This window comes from Strongylocentrotus purpuratus, unplaced genomic scaffold, assembly GCF_000002235.5.
Source record: "Strongylocentrotus purpuratus isolate Spur 01 unplaced genomic scaffold, Spur_5.0 spur5_scaffold_20, whole genome shotgun sequence".
NCBI classification, from domain to species: Eukaryota; Metazoa; Echinodermata; class Echinoidea; order Camarodonta; family Strongylocentrotidae; genus Strongylocentrotus; species Strongylocentrotus purpuratus.
Genome location: NW_022145606.1, coordinates 30,430,877 through 30,448,245, shown reverse-complemented (window position 1 = coordinate 30,448,245; position 17,369 = coordinate 30,430,877). Strand labels below are relative to the sequence as shown.

At 37.3% G+C, this 17,369-nt stretch overlaps 1 protein-coding gene and 2 long non-coding RNA genes across 5 annotated transcripts in view; 1 reads left to right on the top strand and 2 right to left on the bottom strand.

Moving 5' to 3' along the window:
• LOC115917884 (one cut domain family member 2-like) overlaps positions 1 to 6,846 on the bottom strand; it is a 47,162-nt gene extending 40,316 nt beyond the window's left edge. For 2 of the 3 annotated variants that reach the window (XM_030993170.1, XM_030993171.1), the window contains exon 1: positions 3,329 to 6,846. In XM_030993170.1, the coding sequence (XP_030849030.1) occupies positions 3,329 to 4,406 (1,078 nt within the window). In that variant the 5' untranslated portion in view covers positions 4,407 to 6,846. Of the gene's footprint in view, positions 1 to 1,830; positions 2,391 to 3,328 lie in introns of those variants that run through there. The other variant, XM_030993172.1, reaches the window with a different exon arrangement.
• Positions 6,847 to 7,573: 727 nt separating this feature from the next.
• Positions 7,574 to 10,811, bottom strand: LOC115927382. Its single transcript, XR_004065601.1, has 2 exons — positions 9,723 to 10,811; positions 7,574 to 8,240 (listed from the first exon to the last, which is right to left on the bottom strand). It is a non-coding gene; the product is annotated as an uncharacterized LOC115927382 (long non-coding RNA).
• Positions 10,812 to 13,457: 2,646 nt separating this feature from the next.
• Positions 13,458 to 16,713, top strand: LOC115927380. Its single transcript, XR_004065600.1, has 2 exons — positions 13,458 to 15,312; positions 15,412 to 16,713. It is a non-coding gene; the product is annotated as an uncharacterized LOC115927380 (long non-coding RNA).
• The last annotated feature ends 656 nt before the right edge of the window (positions 16,714 to 17,369 follow it).

The window sequence follows — 17,369 nt, the reverse complement described above, 5'->3', positions numbered from 1 at the left end:
ATTTGGGTGGACAATTGAATCCATGGATTTAAGGGTCTTCAAATTAAAGAGACTACTGATATACAAAAGCTATGGCATTATTCACTACATATCAATTAAGTTATAAAATAACTTGAAAATCATTGCACTTGCATGTCAAATGCTGAATGTCAAAATATATGAGTAGAGACATTCATTTACGTAGGCCTATCTATTAGTGGTAATTATAACTAAGAAAGAAATTTAGTTTGATTTTATTTAAATGTTTTATCTCATATTCATTATGTCTTTAAATCAAAGTAGTTGTTGTACTGTAGATGGCTGATGCCTGATGAGTGATTTGAACACTGTACCTAACATATTATGTTATGTCTTTAGATCTTATTCGGTGTGGAATAGATGATTGATGACAGATTTTAATTTTACTACAGGCAGCAAATATGACCGCTCAAACTGTACTATTTAAACCTGTTTCATCCAAAACATCCAGAGATATGAATCGGATGTCATTTTAGTTACAGAATCTATGTACATTATTGTAGGCCTAAATTTCATTGAGAAATGGATCAATGGAATATAATAGGTATATAGTTTTTTTTTATTTTATGAAAGGAAATCATATAAGAAGTTTGCAGTAATTATAAAGCATTGTAGGCTATATATTATTGAACTTTCATTAGGTATAATTAATTTTAAAACTATTTTTCAAAAAGAAATGGAGCTGAAGAGAATGGATAGAATAGATTGAATTATTAAAAAGCAATTGCCATTTCTAACACATTTGAATGATGTGCGAATATTTTCCACACAATGAAATGTAGCTTACATGTACCTTACTTTATTTTCTCATTATGTTTTTTTTTATATCCATAATATTAAGTGCAGACTGTGACTAATAAATTTGAATCTATGGTGATGCTTAAAACAATATTCTGCTATTCCAAATGTGAATGCCTTCCTCAATATTATAATGCGGATAAGGTCATACAAGACTTTCTATTCCCAAAATGAAACCCATTCATGCCATGATGAACGAAAAGTTGACAGAAAACAAGCAATAAAGGCCTGGACTTATTGGCACAGTTGCGTAACTTCTATGTACAAAGCCAACACTACGAGACACATAATTAACGTATGAATAGTCAAATTAGTCCCCCTCACGGCCGAACGCCGGAGAAACAATATTGGTTCGAGAATGCCGTACGCCGAAAAACGAGAGTGAAATAAAAGTAAAAGCGGGCATGAGCGCGAAGCGAGCGGTGAAGGAACGGGGGAAGCGTATCTTGATAGCTCGCTCAGGAGTGTCTTTTTGTCTTGACGGATGTGTAATTAATTTCCCCGTCTTTTATGAATTTGGTTTTATTATTCTAAAGCGTGGGTTGTTTTTCTTGGATAGTTAGATTGGAAAAAAGTCTACTCGATTTATAAAGACTGTGCAGAATTAATAATTCAAAAGAAATAGTAATTCACGACTTTGAATATCCACCTAAATTTAATTATGCACCAGCCTACATTCAATTCTGAAAAAAATGTTCGTCGTCAAATATATAAATGCACGATGTTACGTTAATACTTTATAATATTACAAAGTAAACTGTGAGTATCTATGATAAATAAAATAAAATGGAACTACTTTAAACTTCATCCATGCTATTTAAAGATATATGTCAAGCAAAATCAAACAATTTTAATGAGGAGATGATAATTAAATTTACAGTGTTGGAAAATTTGAATGAGATTGTACAGATTTGCGGTTTGTTGCCTTGGTTACTATATTGAAACTATTCATAGGCCTTCTGAAGTCGAACATGATGATGAATAAAGACTAGTTCGTTGCATTATTAACTGAAAAGATAAAAAGTGTAAATATTCGACTCAGAAATATATTAATTTGTTTGTTTGTACAACCGAAAAAATATATTCCTTGCAAACTCGTAACAAGTACCATCATATTAAATTAAAGTAATTGAAATGAGTTCTGGAAACAGGAGCTTTGTGTATGTTAAAGACAAAAACAGCAATGCATTCCTCTATATCAGTTTTTAACTAAATTCAAGTTAAATATAGTTTACTTAAGAATGATAAGAAATATTCTCTATTTGAAATTAATAAAAAGATGAAGCCAAGAAAAATTATACTGTCGGCACAAGTTCTGTGTCATAGCGATTACGGGCACAACACGCAACGAAGAAACAGAAAAATGGAGAACTTGTCAAACACGCGCTTTGCGTAAATTCTGCCTCGAAGCCATAATAAAATTAACGCGATTAAAGAAAAACAGTTCTTAATTTTGCCTCACTCGCGGCAGAATTCAATCAGCGACGGCGAGTTTTGATTTATGACAAACCTACGAACGCAGGCCAGTGACTTGCCCCCGCTACTACTATTCCAAGTGTGTAAAAACTCTAAACCTGACGAGCAATGCAAAATGTAAACAGAAATTATAGATTGATAAAGATTTTAGCAATAAATCGAAACGCGCTGTACAAGTTTCGGAAGTTTAGAACACGCGCCCAAAAGAAAGGAGAAAAAACGGAGCGGCGAAGAGGGAAAATTGATTTCAGATTTCTGTCAAAATCGGATCGATTCCAGGGGAATTTTCTTTTTTTAAAGACACTGGATTGACTCTTTATTAAGACATAAAATCGTTGACCGGCTTTGTGGCAAAGTTCAAGCGTAAAATTTACAAGCATGATGTTTATTTTTGTTTGGGGAGTCTGGAATTTGTCTCTCTCTCCTTGTCGGCATTTTTAAGAGGTCATGATTGTGGATGTAATGTGATAAGTAAATAGTGGTTCTGTGCCGCGGCAATTTTCGGATGAAAGTTTGCTATCTTCCCAAGATAGTAAATATCATTAGTTTCTACAAAACTGCATCGAATTAAGATACACAGGCCTATAAAGCCTTTGAAAGATATATTTCAGAATGTAGCTATTTGTTGACAGATTCCACTAATTGACTTACGGAGAAATGCAAAAATATTCAAATTTGTTCAAAATGTCTTTTTTTCCCTCTCAAATCGAGATACATTTCTTAAAACATAACAAACAACAATCTAATAAATTTAACAAGAACTAACAAGACAAAATAATGAGACATCTCAGATACATGGAAAATATATTCTGTACAGACTGTAGTTAAAGACATTTTAAAGATAATGTTTGAGTTAACATGGGATCGAGATTATTACTTTTTCAAAATTGAATCAAGATTGGGTAAAGCAATTTTTTCTGGGGGAGGGGGGTTTAGTTAGTTGTGATTAAATGGTCAACATCAATACTAAGTACAGTGTTAGAAAAATTGAAAGAAAATGTTTTAAAGGTGTGTTTCAAGTTTTTGACTGACTTACCAGCTAATCTAAGAGCAGACATTCTCTGGAACTCGGGTTCTTGAAGCCATTTCCACATTCTCCTGAACGTCTCCCGTCCACTCTTTAGCTTACTCCATGGTTTGGGGTTCCTCAGCAGGTCCGAGAGAGTTCCTTGAGACCGGCACAGGACCCTTTGTGCAAACACCGCTTGCGGTATACTGTATCTTTTGAGTTCACTTGTCACCCTTGCTGCGATTTCTTTCGTGTTGATCTCCTCTCCGGCTTGCCCGCCGTCTCTCGACGAAACGGACCCTCTCTCGCCGCCGCGGCTTCCCGGTGGTGGGATCGAAGGCGAGGGGGCGTGATGAGGGTGTCCCGATAGACCATTTAGGACCATCGGGGCTGTAAGACCAGTTCTTTGGGGATGATGATGGGCGAAACCTCGCATGTGTTGGGCGTTGTGAGTGAATTGGTCGTAGCCGTTCATGGAGGCTGCGTACCGGGGTTCACTCGGGGAACAGGTGCCGTGATGGGGGCTACCATACCCAGCCATCGCTTGGTGGTGGCCGTATCCGTTCAACATGGAATTGGCAGCCATTGATCCAGCCATTGATCCAGCCATTGATCCCCCGACCCCAACCCCCATTCCCATGTTCATACCTCCAAGTTTATCATAGTTATTCATGGCTAAGTTTGAGCTGTTCATTAACGAGAATCCCGTGCTAACGTTTGTGTCATGTCTCAGCTTATCCGCCACTGTGTTAATGGGCGGCAACGACTGCAGAGGGGTTAACGTCGTATAACTCCCCGATGACATGCTGTTGATGCTCGGCGCTCCTTGGAAGGAATTCATGCCGAGCGCAGACCCCATACCATAGTCGGCGGCCGAAGCCCCGCGAAAATCCGACTCCAACATGCCTCCAAACCCGGAAAAACCTCCACCGGGTCTGGAGTGGCGACTCACCGCGAAATCCGTGGCGTTAAAGAAATCGCCCGGGTTTAAGCCGGGTGCTACTGAAGACGAATGGGTATCAGGTATGGTATGCAGAGAAGCTGCAGTAGCGCTATCACTAAGAACGCCACTTGTTTCTAAGCCAACTAACTCACTTGAAAGCATCTGTACTACTGGGCTAGGCGGTTAGCGGCGTTCGCGTGTGCGAGCCGCTGGACCTTAAACTCCAAGAAAATGATAATAAATGATAATGTGGTCTCTCCCGCTTACTCCAAGTTCATGGCCTTCTCTAGCGCACGTACGTACGCGTGTGTGTGATGTGTGTGTCGTCCGGTGATATTTCTTTGCTACGAAGCTTCTCTCCGCGTCTTGGCGACCAATTTCTTCCGAGCGACTACCTTTTTTTCCCCGACGAAACAAGCTAGCTCGGGAAAATCAGCTGGCAGCGAGCGAGTGTTGACTCAACCAACCCCCAGCAAAATCGGGCCCTGGGTAGCGCGAAATCCCTACTCTTCTTTTAAACGATAAAGAAAAGGCATTGGTGTGTAGAAGCCGTATTATTATCACAAGCCCCCCTTCGCTGTATACAGCCAACAGTAGTATTTGAATTACTGATGTTAGATGACTCACTCCGTACAAAGTTATGAGACGATGATGAAGAAAATGTGAAGAAATATTGCTGGCTGGTCGCTAGGAGAAGAAATTTTATCGGAGACAGTAAATTAACGAGGCGTAAGCAAAAAGCGAGGCGATGGGAGCGAACTCGCCTCGGCGAATATCTAGTCCGTATTTAGACAGCTGTAACTGGTCCCGAATCGCGCTATATTCTTTCTCTCCCTTTCTCTACCCCTCCAAAACTCGAACTGACTACACTGCCAATGAAACCATACACACTCTGTTATTATGCCCCCGTTTTCCCTCTTTCTCTCTCTCCCCTCAATGACATTACAATAGCATTACACGTAAAACCCCTACAGGACTCAGCTCGCTCAACCATGTATGAAAGCCTTTGTTACGTTCCACAACGCATGCGCAATTGTCTCACTAACTACCTGTTCAAAGTAACAACTTCATTGTAACAATTCTGTGTGTGCAGAACAGGGGGTATATTGCCATGTATTGTTAACCTGCCATATGCTTTAGTTTTAAACAGACTACGCGTTAACCTACACAGGTCAACGTCTTTTGGAGCTTAGCACGAATGTCCTAGTTTCGGGCGGGAGATTAGAAAATGTTTGTTCGATAAATTAGACAGACTGTGGGGAGAAATTCGATATGTTTACATAACTGAGCACAGTTAAACCAGGTCCATGGTTAAACCAAGATGGGGGTTTGGGGTCAAAGTTACATTCAATTTATGATGGAGTAATTTATGCTGTTTTTAATAGAGAATATGATCATGATAGCGATTGGAATGATGATGATGGTGACATTGATGTTGAAGATGATGATGGTGATGACGATGATGATGGTGATGATCATGATGATAATTTTTGTTGTGATGATGTTTATGATCATGATGCTGAGATGGCTCATGATTCAACGTTTTCACTTTTACTTACAAATCTTTTGAATTGAATGACATAGGCCTAAACAGAATATTATTAACAGAAAATACATGCCAGGAATAGAACGATTATATGACCTTTTAACCACTTAAAATAATAGAGTAATGAACTTCGAACTAATACAGAGTATATGCTATACGAATATAAAAAATCAACTCTTCGATGTTAAAAGGTTTGATATATATCATAATCATTTTCGCCAACGCTCCAATTGATATATTTGCTTAGATATCTTAGAATCACCACTATCACCATTGTCATCGTCAGTTGTTCGGAGATATTTCAACAGCATCATTATCGTCATCACCATCATTGTTGTCATTAAATTATTAACATCATCATCATTATCGTGGTTTAATGATAAATTATACGAAATACCATCTGCATCAAGGTCAATACATTCGTTTTCTAAATTGTAACCCAAGATGATGCAATAAATAGGTTTACTTTCTAATTTGGCGCATGTGGCTGAATGTATCTGATTCACAACAATAACAGACCTGTGATGTTTTATAGAATGAAAACCTCTTCATTTTTTATACTTATTTCTACTTCTCTTAAACTCGTGTCCGCTTTCACTCTATGAAGCATCTTTATATATTTCTATTCCTTGTCCTTTCTCCTTCAAACATAGATAAAGTCCCTTAAACATGTGGGGTCAGGTTCTATAAAGAACCTCCCAACACTACAGCGCTGGCCGACGCGAGAGGGATACTAGCGTCTTTCTCCGCGCCGCTGGAATCTCGTCCTCCAATTCAGGTCCGCTACCATTACGACGACGGTTCGCTTGTTGAACACCACTCGGAAATCCGTAATGGACTTCGGGCTTCCGAGAGTGGGTTCGGGTCGATGATCGCAAGCAGCAAATAGAAATGTGTTTGAAGAGAGGGTAGGTCATGGCGATAGGAACATGGGTAACAGAAAACAAGGTGATTTGAAGAAGGTGGAGGTGATGACAAAGGAATAGTACACGGTGGGAAAGAAGAATAAGAAGAGGGAGGGAGGAGGAGGAGGAGGAGAAGAAGAAGAAGAAGAGGAGGAAGAAGGAGGAGGAGGAAGCGTAGGAGGAGGAGAAAAAGAAGAAAAAGAAGAAGGAGGACGGGAAGAAGAAGAAGAAGGAGGAGGAGGAGAAGAAGAAGAAGAAGAAGAAGAGGTAGGAGAAGAAGAAGAAAAAAGAAGGAGGAGGAGGAGGAGAAGAAGGAGGAGGAGAAGACGGGGAAGAGTAATAGGAAGAAGGAGCAAACGAAGAAAAAGTTGGAACAGAGAAGAAGGAAGAGGAGAAAAGGAAAGAAGAGGAGGAGGAGAAGCCGGGAAAGAACAATAAGAAGAAGGGGCAAAAGAAGAAGGATGAGGAGGTAGAGGAGAAGAAGAAGATGATTATTATGATATGAGAGGATGAAGAAAGAGAGAAAGAAGAAAAAGAACGATATGAAGCAGCAAAAAACTATATATTTTTGAAAATCAGAAAAGCAGGAAGTGGAGAAGGAGAGGAGGAGAAGAAGAAGAAGAAGAAGAAGAAGAAGAAGAAGAAGAAGAAGAAGAAGAAGAAGAAGAAGAAGAAGAAACAAGGACAAGAAGAAAATCGGTATATTGGTCTACAAGGGCAGAGGTAGAAAGAGAAGATGAAATATTATCTTTCATGTATTATTGTGTTGCAGCTTCTCGCCCCTCATTTCCATTATTGCGATTATCAATACATTATTGGTGAAAACATAGTTTATAACAAACTGCTTTAAAAAAAATGATTTTAATCTAGTAATCTTATAAGATGTCAGATGAGGTTACAATTTATTGAAGGCTTACTTTTACCGTACTTATCCATTTGGTGGTTGCTTTCTTATTCCGCTTTGAAATGGACAGCAGTTCCTAATCAGTTTACACCAGGTTTAAAGGCACTTCATGGACTTATTGTGTACACAAATGAGTTTCAGGTAGGACATAGCACCTTCTAAACTTTGAAAACCACGACTTAAAGTTGTAATTCCCTCAATCTACTTACTGTTAACATATGTTGCCACACATAAAATTTCCCCTATTACCTTCCCACCAATAGCCTGAACAAATTAATCCCTCAAAAACACTTTCAAAACACTCTAGAAGCCCTTCAATGCTAATTCCATGCTTACCGAAAACCATTTTGTAAACTGGAACGGGGTTAAAAGAAATGTTGCCAAAATTCGTGCATTGTTCGGCCATCGTAATCAGCTTTCCGATATCGATTGTATGATAATGACTTTGAGACTCGGGGATCGATATAACTGGGCAAGAGATCGATATGCTCTCATGGATTACATGTCCCTTTTTCAGGATTAGGGGAGTTAAAGTTCGATTTGTTTAAGCGCGCATTTCCGTTGGTAAAACAACCCCAAAAGAATTCTCAAACTTTACCTGGATAGTCTTTTATGCTGTGTTCGGCATGCAAGCATTGTTTCTAGATAGAAAGTTGATAGATTGTTGCTTTTGTTAATATATTGCAATCATGCATAACGTTCATCATTTTTAAAAAGTATCGTTTTGTGAAAATAAATCATTCGAGTATTTCCGTCTGTATCGGGATGAAATCACGGATTAGATAACTGATATCGAACATAATGTAACTGTCACCCGGTACATATCGAACTTCAATCTAAATCAATACTTTGATCGAAACATGAACGTCCTTACAAGGGTCATCATTGATTATGTTATATATATAATGTCGTCTGGCATAATAGTGGTAAAACACCGTTATATTCAAAGCAATTTATTTATTATTGCTGCCTTCTAAATACACCATCATATCTTTTCACACCAGTGCCGTCAATAAAGCACCAATGTATTTGGCAAGACAGAAATTGATATTTGCCAATCGGGATCCAGAGCGCGAAAAAAGTGGATAAGTAAGGTTTTGTGGTTTGAAAATGGACTTTGCGTTGTTAAAGGGAAAGTCCACCCCCAAAATAAGTTTGTTTCGATAGAGGCAGAATAATAAGAAAATCAGGTGAGTGAAAGTTTGAGCAAATTCTGAATGAAAATAAGAAAGTTATGAATTATTGAAGTCATCAATCAAATACAAATTGGCAACTCTGTGACTTATTATACGAGCTCTCCTTCATTTGCTTTGTGCATAATATTCCATAAAATCATGTTTTCTTCGTTATTGATGACGGAATATATATTTGTTCCTTGCAGGGGGAGTATAGAAAACATATTTGCAATTATTATATTTAGGGTGCATGTATGGTTGAAATTTTTCTTGAGGGAAAATGAAAATTTTAGATATTTTTAGTACTGAGCAAATGGAAGTTGAGCTCGCATGATACGTCATAGAGTTGCCAATTTGTGTTTGATTGATCACAACTTCAAAAATCCTAACTTCCTTATTTTTAATCGGAATTTGCTCAAACTTTCACTGACTTGTTTCTCTCATTTTTCTACTCCTATTAAAACTAACTTAATTTCAGGGTGGACTTCCCTTTTAATGTTTGCAGGAGTTAAAAAAATATTTTGGTTCCCTCCTCCCTCTCCTTCTCCTTCTTTTCTTGTTCTTCTTCATCTTCTTTTTTTCTTCCTCTTCTTCTTCAATTCCCCTTTCTTTATCTTCTTCTTCTTCCTCCTCTTCTTCTTCCTCCTCTTTTTCTCCTTCTTCATCATCATCTTCTTCTTCAGACTTTTGTTTTGCATATGAATTTCATTTACTGTATTTTATGAGAACGTGGAATAAATCTCAAACTCTAAATATCGTTCTTTCTTAATATATCCTTTCCTCTGCTGTTTATTATCAAAGTCTAACAATTTATTACCCATATATTTACAATGGAAAAAAAGTTCTTCACCCACAAAATATTTGATGAAATAACTTTTTGTCTAGACTAGCTTAAAACTCTTGGGAAATTCCGTATTGCATCCATATGTAGCACATCGCCGCCATTACCTAATTTCTGCACACCACTGCCCTTTTCTCCATCGTAGTAAACATGATTACCTTGTAATAATACAAGATTATACTTGAATTAAACGCTTATCCTCGTTGGAACTACTTTCTTGGTTTATAATCCACGAAATAAGCGATTTCACCCGATTCAAAATGGAGTAATTAAACCTGGTGTGAATTTGAGTTTCAGGGCTTTAGTGAAACCCACGTCCCCCTAATCAGCCTACACAGGATATGCTATAGAAAAGTAAAAGGACGGGAAGTTGCTCCCCCTTCTCCGCCTCGCAGGTATTTCTTTGTTAACGAGTACACGCTCATTGTTCTCCCCACAACTCTCCCGTGTGTAATCCGCTAATCCGCCGTTCACGCTATACCAGAATTTCGAAAGGCCGATTTAACAAAATTAACGCTTCACCGCAAAACTGTGTCGCATTCATTATCTGCGGGTATTGTCTTCATTTTGAAAAGAATGTTTTCGAGTCTTCGTTTTCAGGGTTTTGAAGGGGGCATCGTGTCTTTGCAAAGTGAACAGTTTTTGTTGGTCAAATTCACTCTTGTTTCTCCGGGTTTGGATGAATGGAATGAGAGGGATTTAGGCATTTGTACGGACCTCTTTTTGTAGGAGAGGGGTTTTAAGAACTTACCACCAAACATGCCTAATCGTCTTACATGGGATGAGTAAGAACGGGTAGGGTAGGGTATTGAGGAACCGTCAACTGGTAGATGAGAGACGGACAATGAAATTCATTAAACTGTCTATATGAATATAATGAAGGTAGATTGAGAAAGTCCTGGAAAGAGAGTGAGAGAGAGAGAGAGAGAGAGAGGGGTGGGGGGAGAGGGAGATAGGGAGAGGCAGAAACAGATAGTATGGTTAAAGAGAGAGAGAGAGAGAGAGAGGGAGGGGGAACAGTTGGATGAAAAAGGAGAGAGAGAGAGAGAGAGAGAGAGAGAAAAAAAATGGTTGAGAAAGAGAGACGTGGTAGTAGATGGGGAAACATAGAGGGGAAGGGTAAAAGAAAGAAGAGGGAGAGGAATCGACAGGACTGTCTAAATGAAATTTAAAAAGACATATATATATATATAATAAGAAAGAAAGAAAGCCCTTTGAAGAAAGAGAGAGAGAGAGATAGAGAGAGAGAGAGTATGGTCGGAAAGATAGAGAGAGAGAGAATGGTTGGAATAAACAGAGAGAGAGAAGGGTATTAGAAGGGAAAATGAGAGGAAGGGTAAGGCGGGTGAGGGGGGAGATGTAACATTATTTCTCAGTAACATCACACGAGTAAAAAGCCTGAAAGATGGTTAAGAGACAGAAAATGGGAAAGGCATAAATTTACATGTACGTAAAATACGGCATGCACAATAAAAGAAATGGAGTCCGTGATGAGATTATTGTGCAAGCAGTATCGAAATCTAATTGGTAAAAACCCTAAAAAGGGAACTGGGTCGGAAAACAACTTTATAAAACGGATAATCCTTCAGGATGGGGGGGGGGGATTTTTTAAAGCAAAATCATGTGATAAACAGATTGCAACGTGATGACTAACGTGACGTTGAAGAAATTCCCGAAGGTGAGTAATTTGGGGTCGCCTAAAAGCTATTCTATATGGATGTTATCATAGACCTATATATAGACCCCATAATAGAATGTTTGCGGTAACATTAATAAGGTTTCAATCTCCTTATTTCCTGCTTCTCCCGACCATGAAGATAACTTTTGGATGAATTATTTTGTCCCTCTCTCTCTCTCAAAATTATGATAGAACTTTAGCATTTGTTATAGAAAACAAGTTTTATGAAACAGGACCGAGGGCTTTCTTCAGTTCTTCCATTCTTATTCCTTGGTCTTCCTCTTCCAAGTTTACAATCCGTCTTCAATTCCAAAATGTCTCTCAGGATGTTATCCCCCTTAAGATGTGTGCTATTTCGAATTAGTCAGCATGTAGACGAAGAAAGTGGCCCCCAAACCCGTCTTATAAACAGTTGCGATTAATCGCAACTAATTAACGATTTATATCCTAGTCGCAATTGTGTACTTATGAGATAGGGGACTGCATTAGCGATTGGTCGGAGGACTTGCGATTGTTTCGGATCAATCGCAACTCTTTAATAGACAGGGCCCTGGACATAGAAGTGGAACGAAAGCCGCAGAGACCGACAATGCAGGTCTATAGTGAATCCTCCACAAGTTATAAGAAGATTTGAGGCAAGACCATCATGTACGACTCTTGTGGGCATGTTTCGTAAAAATTTAGAGGATAATTTCAAATGCCCACAAGATGTAGGTCTCACTAACTCTTAGATAAAAACTATTATTTTAAAGCCATTGCTGTTCAATGAACATTACTCTTCCTTTATGTATCTATGTGTCGTTATCGTTCTTTGCATCGTATGATTGTTCATAATATACTGTCATTATTGTGGTGTCTTGTTGTTAATGAATTTTATTCAATTAAATTCAGTAACTTTTCTGATGGAAACTTCAGTGACATGTCACTCTCGTAAACTGAGCTTTTACCGCCCAAACGTGTCAAAATACATGTTAGGGAAAGATAGAGCACCAAATTTCATGATGGGTCTATCAACCACGTGACGTCGGTTTTATACGTCCTTTTTAATGACAATTTAACCTTATAAAAAGAAAAAAATGAAGTTTAAAATGAAAATGAAACTTAATGTCAAAAGTTCAGGATTCTATCAATAAACACCTTTTAAATTCATACTCATATGACACACTAAATTATTATAAAAAAGAAAAAAAAAGAAAAACATGAAAAGATCCACGGCACCAAAATCTCATCACGCACTGTACACGATCCCTTTGTACGCGACTATAGATAACCATCTCCGTAATCGTTCCCACGATAATTTATCATTATACCAAAGTAGCCAGACTCATTATCATGATCATTGCTTTAGTTTATACAGTAAAACTGTATTAATGGCTACCTCTATATAAAGACCACCTGTCTATAGCGTTCATGCCATTTGTCTCCCTATAGAGAAATACAATCCGTGTTTTAGAACCTGTCTATAAGTCTACCAGTCGACAGTGGCCACTTGGGGAGCCTTAATATATATGTCTGGCTGTATTTGCATACCATGTACCATGTATACGTGTTCTGTAAATAATATTCTCATGATATAAATGCATTTTGCCGGGCAACCATACATGAGGAACAATATTATCAAAACATTTAGGTGATTTTTTTTCTCACAGTGTATACCTGGGTCGAGACACAAAAGTATAAGTAAAATGCCTTGAATGGTAACATGTATCACCATGCACACTGGGATTTGACACTTCCATTTCATTAGTGAAAGTCAAGATGAACAAATTATTTAATTATCATAATCAGCATCATCATTACCATCATGGCATCATCACCATCTTCATCATCATTACTATCTTCACCATCATCATCATCACCATCATCATCATCATTGCCATCATCACCATCATCACCATCATCATTTTCATCCTCATCATCACCACCATCATCATCACCACTATCATCATCATCATCATCATCATCACCATCATCATCATCATCATCACCACCATCACCATCATCATCATCATCATCATAATCATCATCATAATCATAATCATCATCATCATCATCATAATCATCATCACCTCCCCCCCCCCCTCTCTCTCTCTCTCTCTCTCTCTTTCTCTCTCTCTCTCTCTCTCTATTGTGTGTATGTGCGTGTGGATGTGTCTGTGCTTCATAAATATATTTGTTGATATCAAGAAAAGAGACATGCTCAAATACGCGACAGAGAGAGAGAGAGAGATATCCAGAGAGGTGGCATAGACATATACAGCCAGAATGGGATCTGAAGAAGAATTGACGTATTTCATTGAGAGCAGGGAGAGAGAAAGAAAAAAGGAGAGATAAAGAGATGAGGGATAATATAATGAATGATATAACAACATTTTGTAGAGAATGAAGCTTATTAAAGGATTGATAATTATCAAATTTTTGGAGATGATAATAGCATACAATGCCATATGATTATAAGCAGAAAGAAAGTGGGCGAGAATAAAAACGATGGCAGGAGAAAGACAACGCTTCAACGAGAGAGAAGAAGAGAGCACGCCAAACCTTAACCATCCTATTCAATTTATCGCCCAATATTTACTTTAAAAATAAAACAGTATTTTTCCTGGCTTGCTCAGAGCAAGTCCGCAGGACTATCCAAACTTTTAACTGTGACTAGAAATTTATTTCATCGGTAAAAAAAATGCTCTAATATCTTCTCCTCGTATTTTGCAAACTCCACCACGAAATGAAGCGTGAATGTGCGCTCTTTTACGTCTTTTAATAACTAGGCGAATAGGGCGCAGGAAAGAGGAGAGGAGATAACTCGCCGTTAGGGTTGCTAGCGGCCCGGTAAAGTTAATGGGGAACAGTGTACATAAGACACACGACATCGCGAGCACGGAGCGGTGTAGTGCCTTGTCTGTACGCCTGAACCGCTCGCCTGGCTCGCCGCCGGGCTTTCGGCGAGATCGCGGGCTTCAGCTCGACGTGAAAGCGTTTCAGGGGTGAAAATGTTGCTTTCGTAAGATGGGTCTCTGTTTTTCGGGGCGAGCATGATTTTAATGAAGTGCCCGGATTAAATGTGGTAAATTGCTCGGTATTGTGTGATGATAATAGAGGACCGTGAGGATGAATATAAACATGTCATATCATTAACATGATTTTGGAGTGATGTCTGTAATATCAACGAAATTGTGAACATTGATTGACAAGGTTTAAATGAGAGAGAAAGAAATACAGACACAGAGAGAGAAAGAGAGCAAAGAGGAATAGATACACGAGACCTATTCGATAGTTGAATGTGATCATCATAATTATTCCTGCTAATGTAGAATTTATGGGTTTGCACGGAATAAAATGAGTAGGCCTATTCTAATGCATGAAATATGTAATAGAAGAATCTGTAATATATAAGCCTATAGACAAAATATGTTTCATCAATATAATAACAAACTGGTATATAAGGTCCTCAATGTATTTTCACTATGAGAACATAGCATAGGCCTACTAGGAAAATGGTCACAATATACCATTTTCGTAATGAAATCAAATTTAATACACAAATCTTTCTTAAGTTTCATGTAACAAATTATTTAATTGACCTGTTATGGATAATTGTATTTTTAAAGTCAGAATGCGAATTGCGTACATTACTTGTTGCTAGATTGGACAAACAGTATGGCTTATCCTACCTAGAAACACGTAATATATACAGTTCACATTAAGAATAGTAACAGGTGAATGACAAAAATGTAACGAGGCACGTAACGAAGATTTGTGCATTAAATTATTTGATTACATTACGAAAATGGCCTATTGTGTGGCCTCACTGTGGTTGCACACTATAAAACTATGTCACATTAGCTTATATACATGAAGTCTTTGCATTCAGTAGGTCATCGTGAATTAAGGTTTCCATGCTTTGTAACATGGCGTAAAATAAGAATTCACAGTGTAACATAGTGTCGAATGAGGTTTATACATTGCGTGACGTAGTATGAAATAAGGTTTACAAACTGTGTGACGTAGTATGAAATAAGGTTTACACATTGCGTGACGTAGTATGAAATAAGGTTTACACACTGTGTGACGTAGTATGAAATAAGGTTTACAAACTGTGTGACGTAGTATGAAATAAGGTTTACACATTGTATGAGATGTGTATGAGTGTGAAATTAGGAGTTTTTCACAACAATTCCACATTACATAATAAAGTGTGGTTTAAGCTTTTCACCCTGTGCAATAATCTGCGAAATATTTTTTGTTCTTTAACAATGAGTGACATAGTTGAAGTAACGTTATCACGCTGTGTAACATATTGTGAAAGAAGGTTTTCCCTTGTGTCATACATAGTGAAGTAAGTTGAATAGGGTTTTCACACTGTGCCACACATTATAAAATCTTTTTTCTCACATCATCCCACATCATGTTACACATTGTGACACACTGTTGCCAATGAACTTGGAATAATGTTTCTTTACCTCTTTTCATCAAATGACTGTGAAAATTTTGTTCTAATCTTGATTAATACAGTGTATACCTTGTCATATCTTTACTAATCAATAAAAGAGTAATAGAACTTGATCAATAAAGTGCCGAGAACATCGCAAACGTTATCCATCACGAGTAAATCATATGGTCTTGCGGGAAATCGGAAACACTTCATGAAAAGAGGTAAAGAAAAATTATTCCAACTGTATTGGCAACGTTATATAAGGTTTTCACAATTTGCCACACTGTAAAATACATTTCTTCACCAAATGTGACATAATTATGAATAAGGTTTCCTCATTGTTAAACCAATTATCAAATAAGGTCTTTATAAAGTCAATATGTGTACTGATCACACTCTGGTAATATCACTATGTTATTAAGTCTGTGATCACAAGGCGTATACCATTCTGGTCAAAACTTCATGCATCTAAATGAAAAGAAGAAAAAAATATTGTCAAACTGTGGTAAAGTGAACCATGTGGCATACACCCGCAGTGTTCTTCATTAAAACTTTTATTCATTTTTTATTTTTGGTATTTATAGCGAAAACACTAGGCCTGCCTAATGTTGATAACAGCAACAACAATGATACGAATACATAGAAGAAGATTGAATCAAAAGGAAGCTTTAGAAGAAGAAAACAATGAAGGAAAATGATTAAAAATCAATTTGCCATAAAGCTTGGGTCAAGATAATACTTTTTTCTTATCTGCCAGTTTTCTTCTTTTTACGAGCCTTTCCTTTATTGATGTCCTGTGACGTATTATTGTGCCGATAGTCTTTCAGCTCCAGGCATTTAAGGCAATTACAGATTAGATTTAACGCCAATTTACTGAAAAGGCCCGAAGCAAAAGCCTGGGAGACAATTTAAAAACACCGTAGATTGACTGCCCGCCCGAATGCCGTTTCTCTTTCTCCGTGCATTATTTTATTTCCTGTCTTATTTTCTCCTTTTGGGCTTTTTTTGCTATTTTTTGCTCTTTTTCCTTGGGCCTTTTTTCACTTTTCTTTCATTAGTTGTTTTCTTTCTCTTCCTGAAGTTAACTTTACCTAGTAATTTAAATATTCATTCATTGTGATATCTTTATATCTATCATTTCATTTATTTACCAATAAGAGAACTGTCTGTGTACATATTCAGTTATGTTTCGTTACTTACTTTATTTGAATATTTTTAGCACTTATTTTAAGCCTTTACAAAACTGAAACTTCTGTCTCGTTAGATATAGACTTTTTAATATTTCGCATATAAATATGTTCTACATACAAAGGCCTTTTCGTTGCAAGACAACGATTGATTAAAACAATCAAGAGCTATAATTTAATGGAGTTTATTGAATTTCAATATATTTCTCCCCAATTCTATGAAAAAGCCTTCCGGGAACAGTATATTTTGTAACATTCTTTGTTTTACTTTTGTTGAAGGCAACACAGTAAATTGAAAAACAAAACAAAAAATATAGTTGAAAACGAACAACAAATATATATTTTTCTTAAAAATGAAGAAAAAAAATGACACATTTTCTATTTATTTCTCTCTTAATTTCTCTGTTGCTCATTTTCTCCCCTCTCCATCCCCTTAAACAAGTTCCAATTTCTGTCA